Source organism: Syngnathus scovelli, chromosome 8 (genome assembly GCF_024217435.2).
Source record: "Syngnathus scovelli strain Florida chromosome 8, RoL_Ssco_1.2, whole genome shotgun sequence".
In the NCBI taxonomy this organism is placed as follows: domain Eukaryota; kingdom Metazoa; phylum Chordata; class Actinopteri; order Syngnathiformes; family Syngnathidae; genus Syngnathus; species Syngnathus scovelli.
Genome location: NC_090854.1, coordinates 17,812,937 through 17,837,122, shown reverse-complemented (window position 1 = coordinate 17,837,122; position 24,186 = coordinate 17,812,937). Strand labels below are relative to the sequence as shown.

General features: G+C 44.8%; 2 protein-coding genes across 13 annotated transcripts in view; one reads left to right on the top strand and one right to left on the bottom strand.

Moving 5' to 3' along the window:
- The window catches only part of col6a3 (collagen, type VI, alpha 3), a 36,663-nt gene extending 30,003 nt beyond the window's left edge, over positions 1-6,660 (bottom strand). For 3 of the 7 annotated variants that reach the window (XM_068651658.1, XM_068651660.1, XM_068651659.1), the window contains exons 1-4: positions 6,357-6,660; positions 3,378-3,462; positions 2,559-3,179; positions 488-1,084 (exon numbers count right to left, since the gene is read on the bottom strand). In XM_068651658.1, coding sequence (XP_068507759.1) covers positions 488-1,084; positions 2,559-3,179; positions 3,378-3,462 — 1,303 coding nt within the window. In that variant the 5' untranslated portion in view covers positions 6,357-6,660. The remainder of the gene's footprint in view (positions 1-487; positions 1,085-2,558; positions 3,180-3,377; positions 3,463-6,356) is intronic. The other 4 variants (XM_068651663.1, XM_049727805.2, XM_068651661.1 and 1 more) reach the window with 4 other exon arrangements.
- Positions 1-22,840, top strand: part of mlphb (melanophilin b) — a 60,046-nt gene extending 37,206 nt beyond the window's left edge. For 3 of the 6 annotated variants that reach the window (XM_068651667.1, XM_068651666.1, XM_049727780.2), the window contains exons 3-17: positions 7,605-7,727; positions 14,805-14,971; positions 16,914-17,135; positions 17,205-17,350; positions 19,244-19,285; positions 19,706-19,764; positions 19,868-19,942; positions 20,043-20,106; positions 20,186-20,430; positions 20,520-20,597; positions 20,661-20,927; positions 21,305-21,448; positions 21,523-21,591; positions 21,961-22,009; positions 22,290-22,840. In XM_068651667.1, coding sequence (XP_068507768.1) covers positions 14,847-14,971; positions 16,914-17,135; positions 17,205-17,350; positions 19,244-19,285; positions 19,706-19,764; positions 19,868-19,942; positions 20,043-20,106; positions 20,186-20,430; positions 20,520-20,597; positions 20,661-20,927; positions 21,305-21,448; positions 21,523-21,591; positions 21,961-22,009; positions 22,290-22,339 — 1,635 coding nt within the window. In that variant the 5' untranslated portion in view covers positions 7,605-7,727; positions 14,805-14,846 and the 3' untranslated portion in view covers positions 22,340-22,840. Of the gene's footprint in view, positions 1-7,604; positions 7,728-10,582; positions 14,336-14,804; positions 14,972-16,913; positions 17,136-17,204; positions 17,351-19,243; positions 19,286-19,705; positions 19,765-19,867; positions 19,943-20,042; positions 20,107-20,185; positions 20,431-20,519; positions 20,598-20,660; positions 20,928-21,304; positions 21,449-21,522; positions 21,592-21,960; positions 22,010-22,289 lie in introns of those variants that run through there. The other 3 variants (XM_049727781.2, XM_049727783.2, XM_049727782.2) reach the window with 3 other exon arrangements.
- The last annotated feature ends 1,346 nt before the right edge of the window (positions 22,841-24,186 follow it).

Here is a 24,186-nt window from a genome sequence, read left to right as displayed (position 1 = left end):
GCTAAATCATGAACCCGTTGCGTCCATAAAAAAATACAATCTATATTTAAACATCTAAATATACAAACAAAAAGTATATATATCAATATATAATGGCCACCAACTAATTGAAGGTTTAAGACGATGTACTGCCTTAATTTAAGAGCAGAGGTGATCAAAATCGTTTTTTTTAACCATAACCCTGACATTATTAATAGTTTTGCCAGATCAAAACTATGATTCTGACCACCACCTACTGTACGATTGATTCCCCGGTTGCCCTGAAATGAACAGCAAAGATAACTGCCAAACTTTTTATGCTGTCAAATACTTGTGGCTGTAGAACATCTTCAACCCAAACGATATTTGCAATGCTAAAATGTCATTTTTGTTGCTGTGCGTTCATTTTGAAATGGACACTTTTACAAGAAGTAACAGGATAAAAACACGTGAGTATATGGACCATTGGGTGCCCCCTTAAACCCACAATGACAGAAAGGTGACCTACCTTCTGTGAACTCATTCTGTATTATAATGGTGCGCTGGACCACACCCTGAACAAACGGCATCAGCTGGTCAACCGTGCTCGTCACTGTTCTGAAATCAGGGGCCGACAGGACAAACGACCTATCGGTTGCGACCGCTTCCAAATCTGCAGGGGCGGTGTTACCGATGGCCACGCCAAACGTGACCACTCCGGCCCGCTTAAGGGACCGGTCGCCGGCGCCGGTATCGTCAGTGGATGGGCCAGCACTGATAACCACCACCATCTGGGGAACGCCCTCCTCTGCCCTGCCCCCTGCCGATTGGCTCAAAAGGCTCTGGGCTACTTCTTCCAAGGCCAGGCCCAGGTTAGATTGGGGACTCCCTGAGTATGTAAGTTCCTTCACAGCCTCCAGGACGGACGCTTTGCTCTCATAGCTACTGAGATAGAACTTAATCTCTGGGTTGGCGTGGTACAGGGCCAAGGCCACCCGAACGGCCTCCCTGCCCACATTGAGGCGCTCAATGATTCTCAATGCCAATTCACGCACGTATGGAAAGTTTGCTGCTCCAACGTTCTGCGATCCATCAATTAAGAGTACAAGGTCTGCGGAATCTTGCGCTTTAAGGGGGGAGAGAGAGAGAGAGAGAAACAAAACAAAATGGAACTTGTGAAAGGGTTAACGGTGAAAAGGTGAGAAAAAAGATCTCGGGTGACAAGTCAGTGCAAACAAATCATTGCAAAAAACATCATGCTGCATGTCGGCTGAACCAAGGAGATTTGCCCGAGTGCTTTGAATTGTTTCTGGTTTGACTCGAATAGTTCAAAATGTAGTTTGGAATGAGGTGCTTGCTTTCACAATGATGGAACGTGTAGCTTCCATGGTTGACCACAATGGTGTCGACTTCTTTGTGGAATCTTACATTGTGAGGTTCCCTTTAAAAATGTAATGTTGCTCTGGTCTTATATTTATCTTCTTCATCTTTACAACCTAGTGGCGACTTCACTATTCCAATACTTTTGGAGGCGAGTGCATAGAACACCGTGCGAAAATCGATTGGGTGTTGATGATGGGATTGAAAATGTATACAAACTCCTTGGTGTCGGCCACTCATGCAGACTCGTGTTATGGACCTTGGATAAACGTGACCAGTAATGACCCGCTGGCTCATCCTTTTGCTTGCGGAAGTTTGTACCAAGTCAGATTGGTGTTGTGATCGTTCGCAACGATCTCAAAAACAAACACTTGACTTGTTTTCAGTACTTGTTCAGCAGGATGAGGATGGAGCCCAGGTGGATTCATTACTGTCTCAGATACACAACGTTACACTTTTTTTAAACAAACACACAAACAAAAAAAATACATTTACACATTGGGATGGAAAAGGGCAAACATTGTCAAGACACATCAGCAAGTGGTGGTGAGAGGTTAGCGATTGTTGGTGTGGAAATTGTGACACGTGTTGTGCTGTTGTGGAGACATTTTGTCAGCTCTTAACCCTCCTCTTCACTTTGGAATCACTTTGACCCCATCCCAAGTCTTGAATCTGACTTTACTACATTTTCCTATTCTAATCAGGTAACAAACACCTTGATATATCTATTTTCAATGTCAGACGAGGGGGCAAAATATCTGAAATATTATTTGGAATATTTAGGCAGTCAACAACTGCCATGTAAATTTGAAATCGACAAGAAATATTGTAGGCAACAGGAGGGTTCATTTTACAATGTCAATTAGCAGGTGATGTATGGTATGATGTGTGTGTATATGTATGTTATACAAAATTTAATTCATAATTACAATAATGTCATTTGCATATCCCTAACCCGAAGGACCAAATTATGAACAATTCAGTGCGTTCGGTTAGAACACGAATTGTTGTGTGTCGACGTACGGCATGCATCTGAGGTGATTTTCTTAATGTGCATGTCACAAGTGATGTTAATTTTGTGCATAATAGAAGGTTACCGTATTCTAAAGAGAATCCGATTGTGTTAATAATAAAAAAAAGTCAGCCGCATGTGCAGCGGAGTCCATCCGGCACATGCGGACACATTAGTATGGTAGTGGACGACCGTCCCATTTCATTACCTGTCCCTCCTCCGACCCCGGGGGCTTCGTTTGGCATCGACTGCGCCACGGCGCTGCAAAACCCTGCCACTAAGTCTCGGCTCAAATCTCGCAAGGCCGCAAAAGAGTCGACGCTGAACACGTGCGTTTGACGAGGCTGGCTAGCAATCTCCCTGAGCTCCCAGTCCACGGCGTCCTGAACCCCGACCGCAAACACTTCCACGCCGGCCATCCGCAGCACTCGCGCCGGCTCGGCCACGTCGTCCTGCGAGCGGCCGTCCGTTAGCACCACCACCACCTGCGCCGCTCCGTCGCTAGCTCGGCTGCCGGAAGCGGCGTTCAAATGGGTGCGGATCAGGAAGTCCAAGCCCAGTCCGGTCCGGGTGCCCCCGCCGTGATACGACATAGCCGCGACGTGCGCCAGGACTCCCCCAGTCGTCGGGTAGCTCTTGAGGTGGAACTCGGTTTGCGGCTCGGTGTTGTACTGCACCAAAGCGAATTTGAACCTCCCCCCTCCGACCTGGTCCAACGCTCGTATCGTACTGTACAGAAAATGTCTGACGTGCTCAAAGTTCTCCTTTCCCATACTCCACGACGAATCCACGAGAAAGTATACATCAGCTGCCAAACCGTGGGCACAATCTTCAAAAAGAAGAAAAATTGCTATTTGGATGCCATGTGAAAGGCCAATTAAAAACTTTGATGTGCTAACGTTAACATTCTTAGCTTTTTGTGGGTCTACCTGACTGCTAAATTTCATCGAGCTAATTGGAGTTGGATTTCTTAAGGGCCTCTTCACTGTTGTGAATCACCTGTAAAAGTCAACTCTTGCCAACTTACCATCCTGCGCTTGGAGGTTTGGAAGAAATCCTGCAAGCAGGACCCCCACAAGGGCGCAGAGGGGTATCAGCCGATGCCGTGTCATCTTCACAAGAAAAACAGGAAAGAAAATGAGGCCAAGTTAGTCCACTCGGGTGAAACCCAAATCTGAAACTCGCAAAGCAGCAATAAAAGGGCCATCGGAGACTTTTTTTTTTTTAATGGTAAATGACTGCCAAGGACATCTGAAATCAAACAATTTCCCCCCAAATCATTTCCGAGAACAATACCAAAAATGAGTTGTGGATAGCTGAAGCAAATTTGTCATCAGCATTCACACCAATAGACAATTTTGAGTTAACTCGCCATGTTTTTTTTAATTTTATTTATTTATTTGTAAAATTAGAAAGCTATGCAGGCACTAGGAGAACATGCAAACTCCACGCAGAGACACTCCAACCGCACAAAGCGGAACCTTCGTGCTGTGAGGCAACAGTGCTGACCACTTTTCTACTGTGCTGGCCCACAAAAATATATGTTTGCAAAAATAGCACTCTGCGTGTGTGTTTGTGTTTGTGTTTGTATATGCACGCGTGGGTGTATGTGTGGACAACACGCCGCGTAAGTCATCTTATGCAACACGCTGACAAGGACATATTTAGGATGTTTAAGCAGGCCAAGAGGCGCTCGTAGGACGAGATTCTCCAGGCTGCAACGAATGCGAAGGTGGGATTGGAATGGGCCACACACACACACACACACAATTTGAACGCAGCAGACTGCACACATAACGACGCACTTAATAGAAACAAAATGTTATTCAAGCTGCGAACGATGATGAACGGGCCCTGGAAGCTTAGATTTCAGGCTTGCTTGAGACTTTTTTTTAAACACAAGCTGTTCCATTATTTGTCCCACTTTCCCCAATTTCCTGTCACGGTAGCCACGTCCACCAAATTCCAAATGTGTATATACACATACACATAATAATGTTTTGGCATGTCGAAGCTCATAAAAAAGTCGCCTTGTGTGCTGCAAAAGTAAACCCAAGCAATAATAATTCCAAGGGTGCCTTTCCGCTGGCCTTCTAAGGCAGAACTACTTTTTGAGAGGCTTCCTTAGATGCGTTTGACACACCGAGATTTATTCCATTCATTAAAAATAAACGCTTTTCCTTCCTGATACTTTTTCTCCACGGAATTCGCTCCAGAGCAATCTTGATACATTTTACCGATAAACGCGAAATTTGGTGGGCGCATCATTCCGAATAGGTTTGACTCCACACCGCCACCTGCTGGGCACAAAGCAATTCCGGACTTGTGCAGAACCTCCCAGCTGGAGGATGTGACTCGCATGGGAGAGGCGGTTCCATGATAAAGTTACAAGCTCGGGGAAGAGGGTGGGTGGGGGGTTAGTTTTCCACACAGCTGCTTTGTGTTAATGCGTCTGACACGGAGCAGATGTGCGCCGGCCGGATGACGGTGCCCATCGCGGGCCCATCGCCGACTCGTCACCTTGGCACGGGATGGCAACGGGGACAAGAGTCGCCATTGAGGGAGACGTTCGATTTTCAAGTTGCATTGTTCAAAGACTGTTGATTTACACCCTTTGCAATTACAGATATCTGCTGCCATAAATAATAGAGAAGCTTTCAGAACCTTCCAAGTTTCCAAACATCTGCACCGCATCACGGAGGGGAAAAAAAGAAGAAAAAAAAGGCGAGTCCGCATGAGAGAGTGGAATAGCTATTAAACATGCTGATTTATAGTCTATTTCTTCAAAACCTTTGTTAGGAGTTCTTCTGCCAGAAACAATACGAGCAGCCAAGGTGGGGGGGGTACCACTAAATTACGTGAACACAAATCAAGAGCACCCAGTTAAGTGGGCCCACAATCTACAGCTTACAGCAAAAGATATAACCTTTGGGGCTTGTAACGCCATCAAGATTTGTTGAAATAAAACTAGAGGCTAATCGACAAGTCATCGTGCATTAAAATAACCTTTAATGAATGGATTAGTCGTTCAAAGGCATCATTTGACAAAATCGTGATTTTGTCCATGCAGGTGAATGTGTGTGTGTCCTCAGCAAATTGCACTGAAACGGGAGATTGACAGATCACACTTGGCGTCATATGTCACCCCCCCCCCCCCCCCCTTCACTTGGTCCTTCTCTTCTTTCTCCTCGAAACACGACTCATCTGGCTCGTTGTGTGGAAAAAAAATACTGTCCTGACACTTTTCCATTCTCTCGCTCACTTGTTGAGAAAGAGTGAGTGAGTGAGCGAGCGAGCGAGCGAGGAGGGTGTGGTTTGGGGCTACTGGTGCAGTGGAAACATCTCGCCTATCCAAAAAGACTCCTTAGTTATGCAAGTGCAGGCAGTCCAAATCTTCTTGAATGCAAAAGCCAGAGCAACTTCAGCAACTGTCATTTGTGGACAAAACTGACATTTGAAGTCCATAAGTTGAATTTGTACTGTTTCATTGGAATGCTTGCATTGAAAAACTCAATCTGAAATTGTACCATTTAAATGTATGAGTTGAGAAAAGAAGTCCAATAAACTTTAAAAAATTGTTATCATTATAATGTAAGAAAACACATTTATCTTTATTTAATTTTCTCCAGATTTTCAAAACAGAATCAAGTTTTTTATTTGAGATTGTCTGAAATATATTTAAAAGATTTTTCCTAGATTTTATACACGAGTTCATATGATCCACTGTTCATTATTATCAAAATATAGTAAGTACTTTTATCCTTTTGGTGATGGAAAAAAAAGAACGCTGCAGAACAAACTGTGATTTCTGTTTGCATTGATTTCTGGATTTTGAGCCAATCCCGGAGGGCCCAGGTACACACCACAGCATTGCCACCAGCAGAGCCGCATATGTCCAACGTCACCTTTTGCCCCTCACTAAGCCAAACGGACCAGCGGCCTGTCATTAAAGCTGACCATCGACACGTGCACGTCATGCCCGAAAAGCAGAGGTCGCAAAGCTTACCCTGAGCTGATGCGGCGCGCGCTCCACACTCGACTTTCTTCTGAAGTGGAAGGAAAAAAAGAAACGTATCAGTTGTAGATGTCAGCAAGAAGACTCGTGGTCATTATCCTCGATAAGATCCCAAAGGGTGGGGAAAGGGGCTCAGGACAGAACGGGAAGGCAGGAAGGCGAGCACCCTCTCGGTCTCGACCCAGAGGAGCTGTGGCGCCGAGTTCACGGCTGAGATGGGACAAATTTCCAAAGTCTTGGAATTCTGCCGCCTCGCTCGATTCCTCCCTCCCACTTACTTCTCTGTGAAGGAAAAGGAGGAAGGAGGGAGTGGGGACTAAATGAAAAGCAGACACATACTGCTTGCTGCCCTCTTTGGTCTGCTTCTGGAGGCACTGAGATGATGTCACAGATTTTTTCAACCTCGCTTGTCATCTCCAGCAACTTGCGACGGATGTGCTACAAAAGCTTCACTTGTTAACATTTGAGTCTTCCCTTTCAGGCGCACCTCTCAACCTTTATGCGGTTGTTTTCAGGCCGACAATAGTCAAACAAAATAACAAATCCTGGGGTCAAGTCATTTGTGTGTGTGATTTCCTTTTATGGTGAGTCTCCAGGCGTCCTATGATCATTTCAGCCAGGGTGTACCTTGTCTCTTACTCAAACTGTGAGCTTGAGATATTTAAAAAAAAAAAAATCTTATTCTGGGGTGCCGGACGTGAGGCTAATGCTAACCGTGTGCTCGTAAAGCACTTTTATTATTTGGTGCGTTTTCCTGGATAATGCCACCACACCTTCATGCTGCTACCAAGTGCCAGCTTTCAAAATGGCGGTTGAGACTCTTGTTGTCAAGGGCTGTAGCATTCAACTGAACTTAAATTCATACATTTCTTCCATTTTGTTTCAAAGTATGATGAATTCGATTTGATGCTGTCAATCGAAATCGCCGGAAAATATGCAACCCCACACTCAAGAATGTGCAATTTGACTACATTGGTAATTACGCTGCGGAGTGAATGAAAGTCTTTGGCTCCAACAGAAAAAAAAAGAGCCGAAGCGCCAAAAAAGCAACTTTTTTATCGTTTTATAATGACTGTTTGTAGCACGGCACAGCAGGTGACCGTGCGAGTCGCGCGTGTGCCACCGCCGAATTTTGGCGGTGTAACTTTTTATGAGGTGCAAATGAATTGATACGTCCATATTTACAATGTTGGCCTCACGGTGACTTGCATGGTGTTGCTGCTAAATTTGACTTTGCAGACTAAAAGAACATGAAGAATGTTTTTAACGTGCTTTCTTGGAGGTCCCGTCTCAAAGGTGGACAGCGCAAACTCCGGCGACATGGCTGCGTTGACGTCTGCTCTCTCCCCTCGGCGGGCGAAGGTAAGCTCTGGTATCTTCAAACATGCAGATCTTCCTTCATTCATGGAGTGCGCGCACGCAGCAAAAAAGACTCATATGGAAGCACTTATAACGCTGGCCTGTGTTGTGTTGTGTTGAGTGCAAAGCATTACTCACGCCAACATTTGCAGCACAGCAATGCTCTGTTGTGGCGCCCGCCGGTTGCTAGGCGACCACTGCTGGATGAGCTGCTAACTTTGAGAATTTGATAAGTGCTAAGATCCCGCTTTAAATCCCCCCCCCCAAAGCCTAAATTGTCATCTACCAGGCTCATGAAAAGAGCTTTATGTGATTTTCTTATTAACCCCACGCTTATGTGGAGGGTCAAACGGACCCCTTTTAAAATGTGCAAAGTGGAGGAATCTTCAGTTTTACTTTTCCTGCGCAGGCAGGCAGGCATTTGAATCTTTTTTGAGGTGTCTCAGCTGTGGTGAAGAGACGCTTTGATGGCCACACGCTTCTTTGGCTGCATAACAATGCAGCGCTTGTCGTCAATCCCCTCTGACTTATCGTTCCCTCAGTTCCAAAATTAAAAAATGAGACAAACGGTCGTTTTCTTTAGTGGTCTGGGAGGGGTTCTTCCATATATGTGGAAATTGTGAAGCGCATAGCCGCATTAGTCATCAACTGAGAGTATACTTGGCATTTTGACTCATCATAGCAAAATGACACCATCGCTTAACTGTCCTTGCCTTCTGACGACGTTTGATGCAAAGTCACCGGAGGAGAACATGCACTGGCCTGCACGTTGAGGACAAAACTTTCCTCGCTCCAAAAAGAAACTCTGAGTCATGCCTAATATATACTAAACTAACAACACCATTTTCTGTGGTTCAGCTGAGCTTAATCCAGTGGTCAAAGCAATCTGTTACACAAACGACTCGAACAAGTCGCACTCGAGCGAGACTCCCAAACTGAGTCATCGAAGAAAACCAGCCTCGGTGAGACAGTAACCCGACGGTCACGCAAACGAGATCCCCAGTGCCGTCGCCAAGTTCCAGAAGATTAGCCAGAACTGCAACACCGGAGGACCCGGACTGACACTGCCAAAATCCTCTGCACTGATGCAACCTGAAGATTCTCATTCATCCAGGTGATGAAATAAATCATGGCTGGAAAACCTGTTGCAGTGGCCTTGGCTTCAACGCCCTGAGGATCTTATTACGGGCCCAGTTAACTCATTCGCTGCCAACCCGGTTAATATCTTTGACGTCAACGGCACTGAATGTCAGCCGATGGGATCCCCGGTTTCAGAAGCGGATTGAGCTGAGTGGGGGAAATGTTTACAGTTGTACACAAAAGGAAAATATTTCTGCTTTGGGTTCTTTTCACGTGGGAAGGCCAACAAACAACAATCTCCATCCTACTCATTCTGACAAATCGCTTATCGTCCGTCTCTGTTGTATTTGGCTCGGCGAAGCAGCTGCTGCAGAAACTCTCGTCTCGTCAAGTGCCTCCTCGTTTTACAGCAAACGTTAGTCTCGTTCGCTTTTTTTTTCTGTGGGACACTAATGAGTCAATGATAAACGCTTTCAGTTTGGCTTCTCCATCTAGGATTGTGGAACGCCAAAATAAATTATTTCCTTTGAAAAGTGGAGAAACTGTGAAAGTTGTTCGCTAATGTTGGTCGTGGCCGACTTCCTATTTGCAAAGGTTGAGCCGAGGCAACTGGGCTTTTCTTGTTTGTCCAAGACGTTTTACTACTCCAAGCCAGATGGTCAGCCCCCCCTCCCCCCCGGTCCATTTTGGCCATGGCTTCTCCACGATTTAGCGCCACTGAGTACATTCGGATGGCCCGCGTTCAACAATTTTTACCAGGAAATGTCAAGAGCGATTGTTTCTATTTGCATGCCACGTTTGCGTGTTTCTCTCCACGAAGAAGAGTCACGGCTCAGGGGGACGAGTCCAAGAGGAAGGCCCCAAACTATTTCTCCAGCCCCGTTTGGGATAAAGTCCGTCTTGAACATCTGCTTCAACGCTCTTTCCGTTTTGCATCTGCTGGCGTCTACGGAAAGCCGAAGCGGACGACGAGATTTCACACTTTGTTGCCTGGTCGCTCATCCAAACATCTTTTTATGGCTTGTTTATTTATTGTCCAAGTAAACAATTAGGAGCACATTTTGGAGAAAACACCATGGCCGCCGCATAACTCAAAGGACAAGTCACCCTCTTCAGCATGATGTCATGTTTATGATTTTGCACCACTATTTGGATCACCTTGATGGTTTGATTAGGAAAGCGGAATTATAAAAAGAAAAATGTTGACAACCGCAAGGAATGAAAACATGGGAATATGTTGCACATTTGCGAGGGCGCGCAGCTGCTTCCCATCCCGAGGGATCCTTTGATTTTCTTCACTGGTGGACAGCCACAGATTATACTGCCATTTCGCTTTTCTGATGCATCGGGCACATTTGTGCTGGCGCGGCAAAAAAAAAAAAATCTTTTTATGTGCAGAGCTCGACGCTTCCGGCACATTGTCGTAATCATCCATTCATCATGTCCGCACGGCAACATGTAAAAGACTTTTGTGTTTTGCGGAAAGATTTTACAGAGTCGAAGATTATTCACAGTTTACTGTCTCTGATCTCATCTTGTGGTTGAAATTTGGTAAGAGAGCGCAACTGGAAATGACCAAAAATTGGCCCAAGATGGCCGACGATGCGTCTTTTTGGACGTGGCGTCTGTAGACTCCCTTGATAGACATGTCTACCAAATGTCATGTTGCGAAGTCAAACCGCTTTGGAGTTTCTTGGCAGATCATGTCTGTTCACACAAAATGAAGACCAGATGGGCGGAACCGTTTCGATTGTAAAGTGGTGTAGACCGTCCTAGTTCTCGCTAGTCGGGCCATCTTGTCCTTGACTTGCAAATGTTTTGACATTCGTCAGCATATTTTGCTTGGGAATGTGTCCAGATTTCAGCTTTCAGATGCGTCCAATAAATAATTTTTAAAATAATAGTTGGCTGTGTTTTATTGCTTGAGCTTCTGGATGTTTTTGTTTAGTTTTTTCGGACGACGCTTTCCAGAAGCTTCAATGCGTAGAAAGCAGTTAAGGTCTTTCCAATCATTCACTTGCACTATAGTGAAAAAGAACTCAGTGTCTCCAGAGTCACGTTTGAGGAGAAAAGCCGTTTCTCTTACATGAGCCGTTTAGTGATGCGCACATGTTTCCACAGCCTATTTGGGGTTTGGAAAGTCATTCTGGAATATTCCTCTCCCTCCCTCCCTCCCCCTCCCCTCTTACTCAGTCTCTTTCCCACAATGGCCATTTCATCAGCGTTGGAGGTAAAGTTACAAGCAACATGTCCAAAAGAACATTTTTGCATGCCGTTGAAAAGATGTTGAAAAACGTACGCTGTAGCAACTTTCATCTCATCGTTTGAAATGGATGCAGGAACAACCGGTTTGAATGTGGAAGGGTGTCCACTCCAGGCTCCCGTTTGCGTCCGAGTAAGCTTGGCCTTGGCTCCGGCTGGATCCTCAGGTCGGGTTCTGCCAAGCCCAAAAAGCTCCCCAGACGCGACGATCCAAGCGAACAATGGCCGCTATTGAGCGGCCGTACTGTGCGCGTTTAATCGACAGCTGGAGTCGATTAACGTTCAGGCCGGCGGCCATGACGACGCATGGCGAGCATGGTGCGGATGCGAATGGATGCGTCCGTTTTTCTTCCGGGAGATTTTGCCCCCCCTCGAGCTTTACAGATGTGACTCAGCTCGTCTTTTCCACCACGCTGCTTTACAATTTCCACGCAACGACTTTTTCGGTCGCCATCTGGAATTCATCGGGCCTCGCATCCTTACGTATCCCTGGTCAATGATGGCCTTCTAGCTATTATTATCTGTCTTTTGACACTTGTTTGACTTTAGGAAATTGCTGTCAAACTTTCTTTTCTAATGGTTACTCTGGTAGCAAATGAATTTCAACTCCACAACCTTCTATGGCTTGACATTTCCATAGGTACAGTTTGGATGCTTGTGGGTGATTGTCTGGCCACTGTTTCTTGCTCTTGTAGAATTTCGGGCTGAGCTGTCTGCTGGAAGACAATGGACTTGTTTCTTTTCAGCCATGCATGCTTTTGGTCTTCATTGTTCTGAACAATACAGGACTTTCCACCCAAACTTAGATGCTTTACAGTGGATTGTGCTTTTTGGATTCGTGTGTGTGTGTGTGTTTGAGGTGGAGGTTTTTACGAGCACCACTTATACGACAGATGTTTTAGAGGGTGTGGAAGGAATGATGTTAATGAACATTTTTAGCTTGCGGTCAGCCAAGAAAGACAGAAGATACCATTAGAAGTGTAAATGTGGTTGTTGTCTAAAATGAGGTCATTACAACTTTGGTCGGGCCGAAGGACAGCTTGTGTTATTTATTACATTTTGCAATTTTGTGTCATAATGGAGGAAAAAAAACATGATGTTTTTGTTTTAAAACCCCATAATCAGCTGTGAGTGTGTGTGTGTGTGTTTTGGCCGTATTACAAGTTGAGTGTGCCTGCATGTAGCACACAACTTGAGCGCTGGCCCACATGGCTTGGTGCTACTTCACGTCTGGGGAGCGAGCTTCCGGACCTGCAGCATGGTGCTACTGTCTGCTATTTCCATTTGAAAATGTGTTTCAGGCAGTCCCCGAAATAATGAGAAAAGTACACATTGGTTCATTTTGATAAGACAAACTTAATCACAATTGTCCGTGAAGATATTGTGTCTGTTTCAGATTTGGCCAAATTCCCTCGTAGGAGTTCTCCAAGTACGAGCCCAGTAAATGACCTGGAATGACGGCTTCGAACCAAAATGCCAGACTTTCTGTTCCATATTCTCCTTGAAACTTATATTTGCGTCTACTTTTTCATGTTCCAATCATTTTGGAGCTTTGAATGGTTCCAAAGCTAAAGTAGGGAGGAGAAATGATGTTTGTTATTTTATTGGCCCCTGCTCTCCATATGTTGATTTTTTTAAATGAGGGTTAGTTTTTTTTTTGTGGGACGCCAAGTTACAAGGAAAGACTCAATTTGAGAACCGCCGAACGAGAGCACATGGTTTGACATGTTCTGCAACCCAAAAGTTACATCATGTCATGATCCAAACAGCGTCCATATGTAAGAAGAATCTCCAAGTGTTCCTCATTGGATGCGTGAAGGGAAACTTTGGACGTATCCAAAAGCTATAAAATGGAGGTTTTCCTATAAAACCGCTGGATATCATCCACGTTGCGTAACACACAACGACCCTTTGAATAGGGGGCTGAAACATCTCCGTTCTGGTCCAAAGGCTTACTTCACTCAATGTTTCATATACTGTGTGGAATTTGTGAGGGAGACACACTCTCGCTCACCAGTAGGCAGTTTGTGTGTGTATACATTTACAAAAGTGCATGTTTGGGTTCCCGTCCGGGCTTTTGTAAACATCCACAAAGGCCCGGTGGGGGGGACGGTGGGCATTTGCGTGCATTCAAGTCGGTGGAGCGGAGGAAGAATGCAAGTGCAATTATGGCTTCATCACAAAACATTCTTTTTTTTGTCGCTCGATCATTAGCGGCAACTCCTGCGCTCCGAAGGGGAAAGAGAGAGAGACAATCCGAGACGCCGTATCAGAAGCGATGCTTACACTCGGATCTTAATCTGACGACACAGGAAAACGGTCAAGGAGACGCCCAGACGTTATTAAGTTAATTGGTCAGGACGTAGCGGAAAACGCAACAGCTTTTACCGAGTAACCAACAGCTTCACCAAATTGGATCCAAGTGGCCAGACCAAAAAGTCTCGACAACCCATGCGTGGAATTGAATCGGCCATTCTCTCCTTGTTGATTTTTTTGAAGTTCGGATGAGTTGACCTTTGCTCTTTGTCGTTGTCAAATGCATTGTCAACATCCGCTCGACTGCCGTCATCCTGTAGGTGGAGCTAGTGCGCAAGACAGCAGCCAAAGGACTGGTGGAGAAACCGACGTTCAAACGTTGACAGCTTGATGTGACCTCACTGACATTTGAGGCTAATTGGCACGTGGTTGTCGGCAGTAAAGCTCGTATGGAGTTGCTGGAAAGGTGCTGTGGTGTGTTTTGCAGTGGGGGGAGGGGGAGGACCCTCAGTGGCCCCTCAGTGGCCCCTCAGTGGCCCCTCAGTGGCCCAGGAAGATGGAAGAGCTTGTTGACAAAACAAATGAGGAAACAGGATTTCTGGTCCAGGGGGGATCAAATTAGCCACTTTGAAAATAATAACCAGTGAGTGATGAAGAGCAAATTGGAGCAACGACTTCCATACTGACAAGACACATTTAACACATGTGTTTCATTGTGCTCGTCACGTTAAATCCCACAAATGGTGACTGGTCGACATTTGCCCGTCCACTAAGTTGTTCCGCATGACATGTGACTTGAGATTTTGGCTCCATTTAAGATGGCCGCCTCCAACGTGCTGCCCTTTTGATGTGAATTGGCTTCAAATAGTGTTGTCAAATGGAAGCGGCTTGTCTCAACCCCCCCTTTCGCCCTCCTCCTCGCTAAGCAGACATGTGATTAGAATTGCCGTCGGCCGCCGCTGGCGTTTGCCCTCCAGTCGGCTCGGTGTTAGGCTCCTCGCTGGCTCCGCAGGGTAAGCAAGCCGCTTCCATCTTTGTGTTTTACATCTCCTCATTGGTGTTTTTCATATGTAATCATTATTTTTTTTGCTGAAAATGTAGGCTACTGTTATTTAAAAATGGAAACCATTTAAGGGGGAAAAGAAAGTGGGAAAATAAGTTCATTGGATATAGTTTTCCTTTCAAATATGGATCTCTGAATGAGAATTTGTTTTCCTGCCAACTTCTTTGGAAAATAAGCAGCCGCTTAAATACCTGTTGAGCTCATCCACGTTAAAAGTACTGGACGTGTCGTTAGAAGAGGACGCATGGAAAAACGTGAGCAGGAACTTGAGCAGCAACATTTTCAATGTCTCCTGCCATCCCTTCCCAAGCTGCCACTGATGGATTATTCTAATCTTTTTATTTTATTTATAAATTTATTTATTGTTTGTTTTTTATTATGATTTTTTTGTGTCATTTTACATCCACCTCTTCTTACAGACAACTGTTAAAGGTTAGCAGCCAGGCCTTTGATTGACGAGAATGATGGGTGGCGTGAGCCTCCAGGAGCTGGATCTTTCCAAGCTCACCGACGACGAGGCCAAACACGTGTGGCAAGTTGTTCGGCGAGATTTCGACCTGAGGAAGAAAGAGGAAGACAGACTTGGGTAAGAAAGTCGAGCACTTTGTTTACACTCCTCTCTAACCCCGCCCCTCCCATCCTGCCTTACTGTTCCAATCCTTTTGGAAGCCAGTGTCCATGGATGTAAACAAACATGTCAAACATTGTTTCATAATCGGATAAGTTGAGTGGGAGTCCAAAATGGGATTCACATGCCTGATCGTAAAAAGCCTTTTTCGCTCTCATCATGTTTCCTTCCACATGACGCTCGAGCAGCTCTACACTGCAAATATGAAGCAAAAGTCGCAAAAATCTTTGGAAAGTTCCATCCAGACCAAATCATTTCTTTGGCTTTGTGTAGCTTTCTTCCTTCAACTTCTGTTTTTTGGTCCTCTCATAAAAATTGGTTGTGGACTACACGAGGATTAGATGTTCGAGATGGTTGTCAGATCATAAATTGCTTTTATTGATTTTTGTTATGATTTCTTGGCTGTTCACACACGATCAGGCGGTCAAGTCACTTTCTTCTTGCATCACGAGAGGCTGATTTTACACCAATTTCCTCCCATGATCATAATCAGCCATGCCTGCCTGCACGTTTGGCTGAGTGAACTTCAAAGTTTGAAATCTACATTTTTTTCAGAGACAAGACACGCAAAAAAAAATCGACACCGAGACCATCGCTTTGTCTGGGAACAATGTGTTGCTTAAGTCTTTACAGCTGTTTGAGTGAACGTTTGGCCCATGTGCTCACATTCCCCACTTTAAGGTTTGCCAGCGACGCAAAAAGAAAGAAAAAAAAATCCTCTCTGCTGCCGTTTTTAAATCATATATGAAGGATTGACCGTCTTCTCACTCCTGAAAAGCTCAGGCCAAATTAGAGGCTCACTTATGATGCTGAGATATGTCAGAACATGGGAATAGGTTCAAGAGACCGCCTTCTTGTGGTTGTTCACAGCGCATCCAGTCATCCTGCTAGCTTGCTTTCAATCAGGGCATGTTTGAACAAAATCGACTTGCTTCAAAAGAAGTTTGAATTTGCCCCAAATGACCAAAATGGCGCGCGTCCTGTTCAATACCGGTTTTTGGTGTGTGTAGTTATCCCACCCAAATTTTGGGGGAAATTCACCCAACAAAAAGGCTGCTTTAAACTTTAAGGCTGGCATCTCTTTTCAGCGTCATTTTAAGATGGTAAAGAAGAAGAACTCTCTTGTTTTTCTTCCCACATCTCGTAAATGTTTATTCGCTTGCCACTGCGTTTACGTATTTTTGTGAACTGAATCAGGCAGCCAGTTGCCTTCCGAATCGGTGATCCTAAAAACACCCGAGAATGATCTGAGCTCACGACTTAAACATCAAGTGGCATGAATAATAAACCCAAACGGAATTGAAAGCTAATGCTAACATTGATGCTAGCCAAGTCCAGGAGAGGAAAAGCTGCGTCTGGCAACAATAAACGAGTCTCGTTTTGTTTAGTGGATTTGTGCCTGACGTGATGTTTCAAATCAGAGCAGAATTACATGATTATTTATGGCCGGCTGCCAAATCTGCTGCACTTTAGCGGGACATTAACAAAGTAGTTTATTCCGTTTAACCTATTGATCTGGGCAATGAGCTAAAGATCTGGCCTTGAAGGAAGGCAAAATGAAAAACAAGCATCCTCTCATCCTTCCAGATTCCAGCAAACAAAGCCACGTCTGATGTTGCCTGTTCTTCAACTTTTGGGCCAGCACGTTCGGAATAATCACACACTTTAGCTTCAGGTCATGCCGCATTTGCTCAAAGCACTGAAGTCATTCAAAAAAGAAATGCGGCCAAGTCACAGCAAGGACGTGTTTGTTTGAGCAGGACTTGCGCTCGGGTTCTCCGGCCCCCCTTTTTAGTAGCGTGCAAACAGAAAAGTTGCAAAAGCAAAGCTCATCTACCACTTTGGTTTGAAGCAAACACGTTTGAGGCAATTTAACCACCCATTTGCTCTTCGTCCCCAGACAACTCAAGACCAAGATTGAGCGAGAAGACTTTAAAAGAGAGATGCTGGCCGAGTGGGCCGATTTGACGCATTCTCACTGCATTCGCTGTCTGAAGACCTTCAAGTTCCTGGTGAAGAACAAGCGGCAGTGTCTGGACTGCCGTTTGCACGTCTGCGGCTCTTGCAGCCGTTACAACAAAAAGGAGCACGGCTGGCTGTGCGATGCCTGTCACATGGCCAGGTAGGCCAAGAAATGTTGCCATACCGACACCTTCAAATCCAATTTGAACACAAATGTTTTCTCCAAAAGGGTCCTCAAGATCGGCACCCTGGAATGGTACCACAAGAACGTGCGCATGCGCTTTCAGCGTTTCGGCAGCGCCAAGGTGATGCGATCGCTCTTCAAGAGACTCGGTGGGGAGAACTCTTGTGATGACGATGACGACGACGATGCGAGTGAGTGATCCCGCTCCGTCCCTTTGCACAAAGTCTGGAGTGAGGCTGGAGGCGGAGTGACACCTCATCTTAATCAACCTTTTGGTTGAGAGACAGCTGATTCCAAAACTTGGCAGTCAACAATGAAGTTGATAATTGATTCAATTATCAATTTGATTGATCAATTTTAGCTGGTAGCTGGACTTCATTGACTAGAATGTTCTCCTGCTCTCCGTCGCATGGATTCAGGGTTATGCTGAGCTTTTGGGTCGGGGCAGGGCTAGCGGTTAGCGTTGAGGCTTCCAGAAAATGATTCGCCTTCAATTTGGATTAGCCCGATTTGTGTTCTACTACTTCTCCAAGCAGCTCTAAATTGGTCCTGTAACATTTTGTGCTTTTTGGGCAACGCCTCCAGCCTTTGTGTCCCAGAGGCCACCCACGAAACAGACTTTTGTTGACGGGGGTGTTTTGAGGTGAACTGCTTCTTCCCGTGATGAACTTGTGAGGACACAAGATGGAGGAAGCCTGTTTCCACTTAGACAACCATCAGGGACGTTCTTGCAGTTCTGCTACTGAATATTTATTTGTGCTTTAATTGAGTCTTTTCACTGACTTTGCGGTTGTGAAATGAGCTTCTTATAAACTTGGCTAAGCATCATTGTGACAAAAAGGGCATTTGTGAAAAAAGCCTGTTCTGTTGTCCAATTCTCCAGGGATGTGCCAGAGATTTGTCAAAATTCAAATGCGGGATGAACAGCTCACGGCTCCAGAAAGCCGATGTGATTTGCGTGAGCGTCTTCATTCTTGTGACATGCAGTCAGGCTTGGGCTTGGGCTTGGATAACAAGCCACACATTTGCGCTCTGCCAAATCTCTGATGGGATTTAATCTTTTCCATCTTTTCCTGTCCCCCCATCCTCGCAGCTGCAGCCGCAATCGAGTCTCCTTCTCTGAGCTTTTTTTTTTTCCCCCATCTGGAAATATCCCATGTTCTTGTCACTCGGGATCTACCGGGAGCGGGAGGAAAGTTGTTATGTACAAGTACTTGAGTATTGGACTTAAGCAGCATTTATACATGCAAGTGTTTATATGGAGACGATGACACAATGTAAAAAAGACATACCATGACGTAAAGACAGCTGCGACTCGGAGGAAGGAACGCAACGATGAGGCCAACGGATTCGGAAAATCAGAATAATCTCTTTTCTACGTATTGCCACAGAATTTTTTGAAAAAAAAAAAAAAAAGATACAGGAAACTTTCAGTTAGACGAGTTGTCATGACGACATCAAATCTTTGAAAAGATTTCTGATCTTGACCTGTGGGCCTAAGCAAGCGACACTCAATTACGATGAATGACCTCACAGTTGGCATTCCCGCTCCCTTTCTCAACTGATGAACTTTTGGCAAGCTGGCCAATATCTTCTCACGCCCGAGCGTGTAAATCAAGATACGCGAGTGAATTATGCAGACGCAGCTGCATAATTCTTCTCGCGTATTCGTCCCGGTCTTGCTCGGTCACACGGTTTGGAAAAGATGGCGTTGCGAGCGAGCGAGCGTTGGTGGGCGGGGCTTGGCTAAGCCGACCTTGTGATCATCCAGTCACGTGTTTGCTTGCCAATGATACCATCTGCTCCAAAAAGAATGCTCACTAATGTTTGTTTAGATGAAATTGATTTGGAAACGACGAGCTTACGAAAAAGCTAATTACAAGGCGATGGCCCAGAATATTTTTTTTGGTGTGATGGCCGGTCGGCTGCTCCAAAGTAGATGTTCATGTGACTGCGGGGATTAAATGCATCTTGCATGACTTCACACACATTGGCTGCGCTTTCCTGTCAACCTTTACGAAAACACTGCACTGCACCTTCCGTTTGTGTTCAGCACACTAAGACTGTAAATTCCCCCCCCCCAGAGCATCACCAATACGACACACAGAGCAACCCCGAAGTCCACAGTAAGTCCATTTTGAGATCATCTATTTCTTTTAATGTTTTCATCTAAACAACACTGCCTTTTAAAAGTTGCAGCGCTTTGCTATTGTTTTGATGACATCCAGGGCCGGAGCTAGAGGAAGGGCTCACCCAATCTTGCCAACAGTTTGCAGTCATTTGGACTCTCTTTAAAAAATAATTTTTTAGCTATATATTAGATGGATGATTTTTTTTAATTATCATTTTTATTTATTATTATTTTTATTATTATTATTTTGTTATTATATTAAATAGATGACACTAAGCATTTGATTTTTTTATGTCATTATTTGTGCTCGGAGCGTTTAAGTTTATTGACTCACCATTAAAGAAAACATTTTCTTCGCAAGACCAAATATTGTGAAAAATGTAAAGATGCATTGATATCTTATTGTGTCCTGCAGTCCTGGGATTGGAAGACAGTTGTATGAATGCCACCGATTCACAGCGCTGCGTTAATCAGGTACACGAGCCCACGCTGGAGGAAGTCATGCTGGAGTTCTTCCATCTGTTTTATTTTTGGACTTAATCAAATCAGTCTTGGTCATTTGTTTTTTTTCCGGCAGATGAAAAAAACCCGAAGGCGTCTCACTGTGGACCCCATCGTTTTTGGCCTGGACTCGGGACCAGGCTCTCAGCAGGTGTGTGTGTGTGTGTGTGCTGAGCAAAGTCACCCACGGGTGATTGACGATGAAGAATTTGGGCACGAGGGAGTCCGACATGACTTCTGTTTTCCAACAGTTGCTGAAAGACCAAGGCAAATTTGTGGACGTCGGTTCGGACCTTTGTTTGACTCCACAACAAGGTGAGGAGCAGAGAAAAATGTGGGATGAAAAAAAAAAACGGTGTATGATTTGGATTCTTACGCCATGTTGTTTTTCTAGATGAGCCGGTGTACTCGGACAACGGCGCCTTTCCGTCTCGCTGCACTTCCCGGCTCAGCTACTCTTCTTATGGCAGCGGGAGCGGCGGGGCACCCCAGCGAGGCTACTTCCTGGGACCCCGTGATGATGATGACTCAGAGGAAGATGATGATCTCACACGGTCCTACCCGATGTACCGAGCTCATTTGGGACCTCGCGAGCATGTTTCCCAGGAGAGCCTCAACTACCCCAAGCAGCCACCGCAGGTTAGCGCCGACATGCTAACCGCTACCCGCTGTGCCGCCCGTATCCTTTTCTCCTATGTGCGTTCCTCCTCGGTGATCTCGTTCCACAGATCAGGGACCTGAACCGACGAATGTCAGCCATCGAGAGCCTTTTAAGCCGCATGCAGGTCACTCTGACCTCCGAGCAGGTAAATCGGATCTCTTGGAAAACAACAATCCTCTCTCTTAAATGTCTTTCGTCTGTCCGAAAGGAGGCCGAGCTTTGCGACGACGAGGCACCTCAAGCCAGAGATAGTGCCTCTCCTCTTTGCGAGTGGGAGGACATGGACCTGAACATGGAGGAGCATCAACTGAGACAAAAACTGATGGCGATGGCGGGCGACATTAGTGACCACAGCCTGAGTTCTGACGAGGAGGAGTCCAGCCGCTCGCTCTCCTCTCAAGAGACCTCGGCAGACAAAAAGTTCAGCAGAAGCCTGGTGGTCCCTACATGGAATGTGCTGACAAGCTCTCAGAAGGTGCTTTACAGTTTCTTCTTGCAGGTTGAATGAGGGGGGCCCCACTTCCATTTTGGGCAGATGTCATTTATCAACGCGTTGTAAACGTTTTGCTGTAGGACATGTGTAGCATGTCTTGGCAGAAATAAGTTCAACATAAATCTGGAGAACAGAACACTAATGAGAGCCAGGCCAGCAGTGGGTGCTCTGACGCTACTTGACACTTTGGTTCTGAGTGTGAAGTTGTTTCTTGCCATTTGACACTACAATGTAAGATTTGGACTTTGGGAGCGCCCCCGCACCATTGCTTCCATAATTGTTCCACTCAGGCAAAAGGGTCCAGCAGGGACAAATGCAAAACTGTATAAGTGGCATGATTTCATTTGCTGTTTCTTCAGGCAGAGCATTCGAGCGAAAGCCTGGAGCACAAATGCCAAGAGGAAGGCTCCAAATCGAGCTTCAAAGGTTCCACGGCGTTGCTGTTTGAGCTGGAGGACAAAATAGCCCAAGCCGCGGCCGACGTGCACGACACCCAGACTCAGGTGAGGAAAAGGCTCCGTGCACGATTTCTGCGTTTTCTCAACCTTGACGATCTTGTTTTCTGTTCAACATTGAGGTGTCCTTCATTGAAAATCGGATCGCCGCTCTCAACCCTGGCGGAATGCCGCTGGAAAAAAGACAAAAGGTGATGACAACTGCTACACAATAGGTCATGACAGTACAAAAGCAAACATTGAAATGTTACAAAGTCAGCCTTCAGGCCACAGCAAGGTTTTCCAAACAACCTTTAACTGACATTCCAATCTCACCCCCATTAACTCCCCAAATGTTTGCTGTTCTTTGCTTCCATCTACTGGAGGAACACACTCTCATTACAGCTCATTTTCTGTCAATAATCTTCAATTCAATTTATTTACCAATAATTTAGAAATATTGTTCAAAGCAGATTAACAAAAGGTTAAATTAAGGAAAAATACAAATGAATGCATTTAAAATGGTTTGCTTTAGCATTAGCGATTAGCTTCCTCATATTTTGGTCTTTCATCTTCTGTAGTCCGGAGTCCTGCTCGGAACAAGAAGACTTTCCCAATACTTTCCAACAAGTAAGAACCGAGACGCGTACTCGTCTAGAGCTTGATCCCAAAAAAGCCTTTTTGCTTCATTAAAAAACATTTTAACCTCGTTAAACCCTGAGAACAGAATGGAGTGTTGTGAGTTGCATGAACAATGTGCCTTTTTGCTTCCTGTTGGATGGCAGTGGAGCAGCATTCCCATCAGGGCATCCAGCAGGACGCGCGCGGGCTTTTATGGCACTACCGCATCCTGTTAACTTTTTGCCCTGCTTGCCATCACTCCTTTTCTCTCTCTTCTCTGTTCTTGCAGCAAATGGGAATGAAACAGGACTCATGAGGAGAAGACTAAGCCTGGTGTGAGATTTCAAGAAAACTATGAACCGTCTCGTGATGTTTGTTCTTAGAAACGCATCACACCACGGGTCAATGTGACCCGGTGCATGTTTGATCCTGAACTGTTTTTGACAAGCTCACCAATGGCACGATATAGTTGAAATATTACAGTATGCAAATTGCTACAATATTTTTTAGAATATAGTAAAAACAAAAAAAAGGAAGAAAAATAGAAGAGGAGCAATTTTTTTTCTGCGGTTTGAATTAACACACGAGGTTCATCTAAAACAAGTTAACCCATCTCAAACGCATTTAGCTAACATTGCTGTTTGTTTGTTTTAATTATACACTTTGCAATCAATTTATGCAATTTTAATTCATGTAATTTGAAAGCTCTTTATGCAATAACATTCCTTGTCTTATTATTCTTGATAGAATTATTATATTTAAAAAAATCATTTCATTTTCTCCTAAATCTATTAAGACACATGCAGCTTGTGACTCCATAAAGATGTAACGTGATTATTGGCCCCGTGTTCCGCTTTTGCTCTTTGTCTGACTTTTGAACATTACGAGCAGCATCACGCAGACGAAAAAACAACAACACAAGTATCTGAGCATCACGGTGAAATGAGATATCGTTGCGAGTGCCCAAAAGAACTCCCCAGATGAGGAGGAGGCGGAGATTAAGCTCATCTGGCATTCGTCACATGCGCAGCAGGTTTATACAGCAACAGCTGCAGGGAAAGACAATGTTTGGATGTCACACTCAGCGTGGAATTACTGACCGAACAACGTGACACTACAATCACCACAAAACACAAAGAACTCTATCGACTCTCTTATCTACTATTGCTACAAAATCCTCCCGCAGTTATGACTACTACGGCTACAACTAGTATTGACCTGCTACTAACTACTTGTCCATATTACTGCTACCACTCAGTGTGTGTGTTTAAAGGCAGGGGTGGAGGGAAACTCGAGTATTCATTGGCGACCTCAGGAAGCTCCTTCCCATGACCTCAGTGAGGTTTACAAGTCCCGTCCGTGCTTGTCTTCTCCAGCTTCTGCACTCCTCTCATCTAAACAGAGAGAAGACACAAGAGAAAGCACTCAAAGCGCAGCTGGTACTGGTACTCAGTGAGGCTTAGGATGACATGTTTACAAATGCACAACTCTCACTATATGAGGTAATTTAATTATTTTGAATTTTTTCCATTTTGCACTAAATATTCCAGGCCAACCGGGAGATATAGTTGCTCCTATTACTTCCATTCTACTAGTACAAATTATTAGCAAGACTATTACTGCATTCTACACACAATTAACTACTACGACTACCATCGCTGTCCTCATTACACCACAACTACTGCTTGCATATCCTCCCATTTCTACTTGTTTTTGCATCTTCTCCTTGACCTTCATGCTCGTGGAGCTACAAGTATTCATCGCTATCTAAAGAATGTGGAAAGTGTTATCAGATAAGGGCCTAGCATGTTAACACAACTATGGAATGCAATAACTCATTTCATCTTAAAATAATCAGACATGCACGTAAACATACCACGTTGCTCACAGTTTGTGTAACGTTCCTCCTTGACACACTTTTGAGCTTGCCTGTCTTCTGTACTGTTATTTTTGCCTGAATCTATCCAGAGTTGCACTTACACAAAATGACCACTTGAGGTCATCATTGGCTTGATTCACTTGTGACACTTCAAACACTTGACGTCATATTAAAAAAAAAAAATACAATCGAGCGTTTATTTAAATAAAAATGCCCAAATTTCATTATTATTATTATTAATACCGTTTGGGAGCACTGCCTCTTTAAGAAGAGTGTATCTTATTTTAGAAGTTAGTGGCGGTGGACT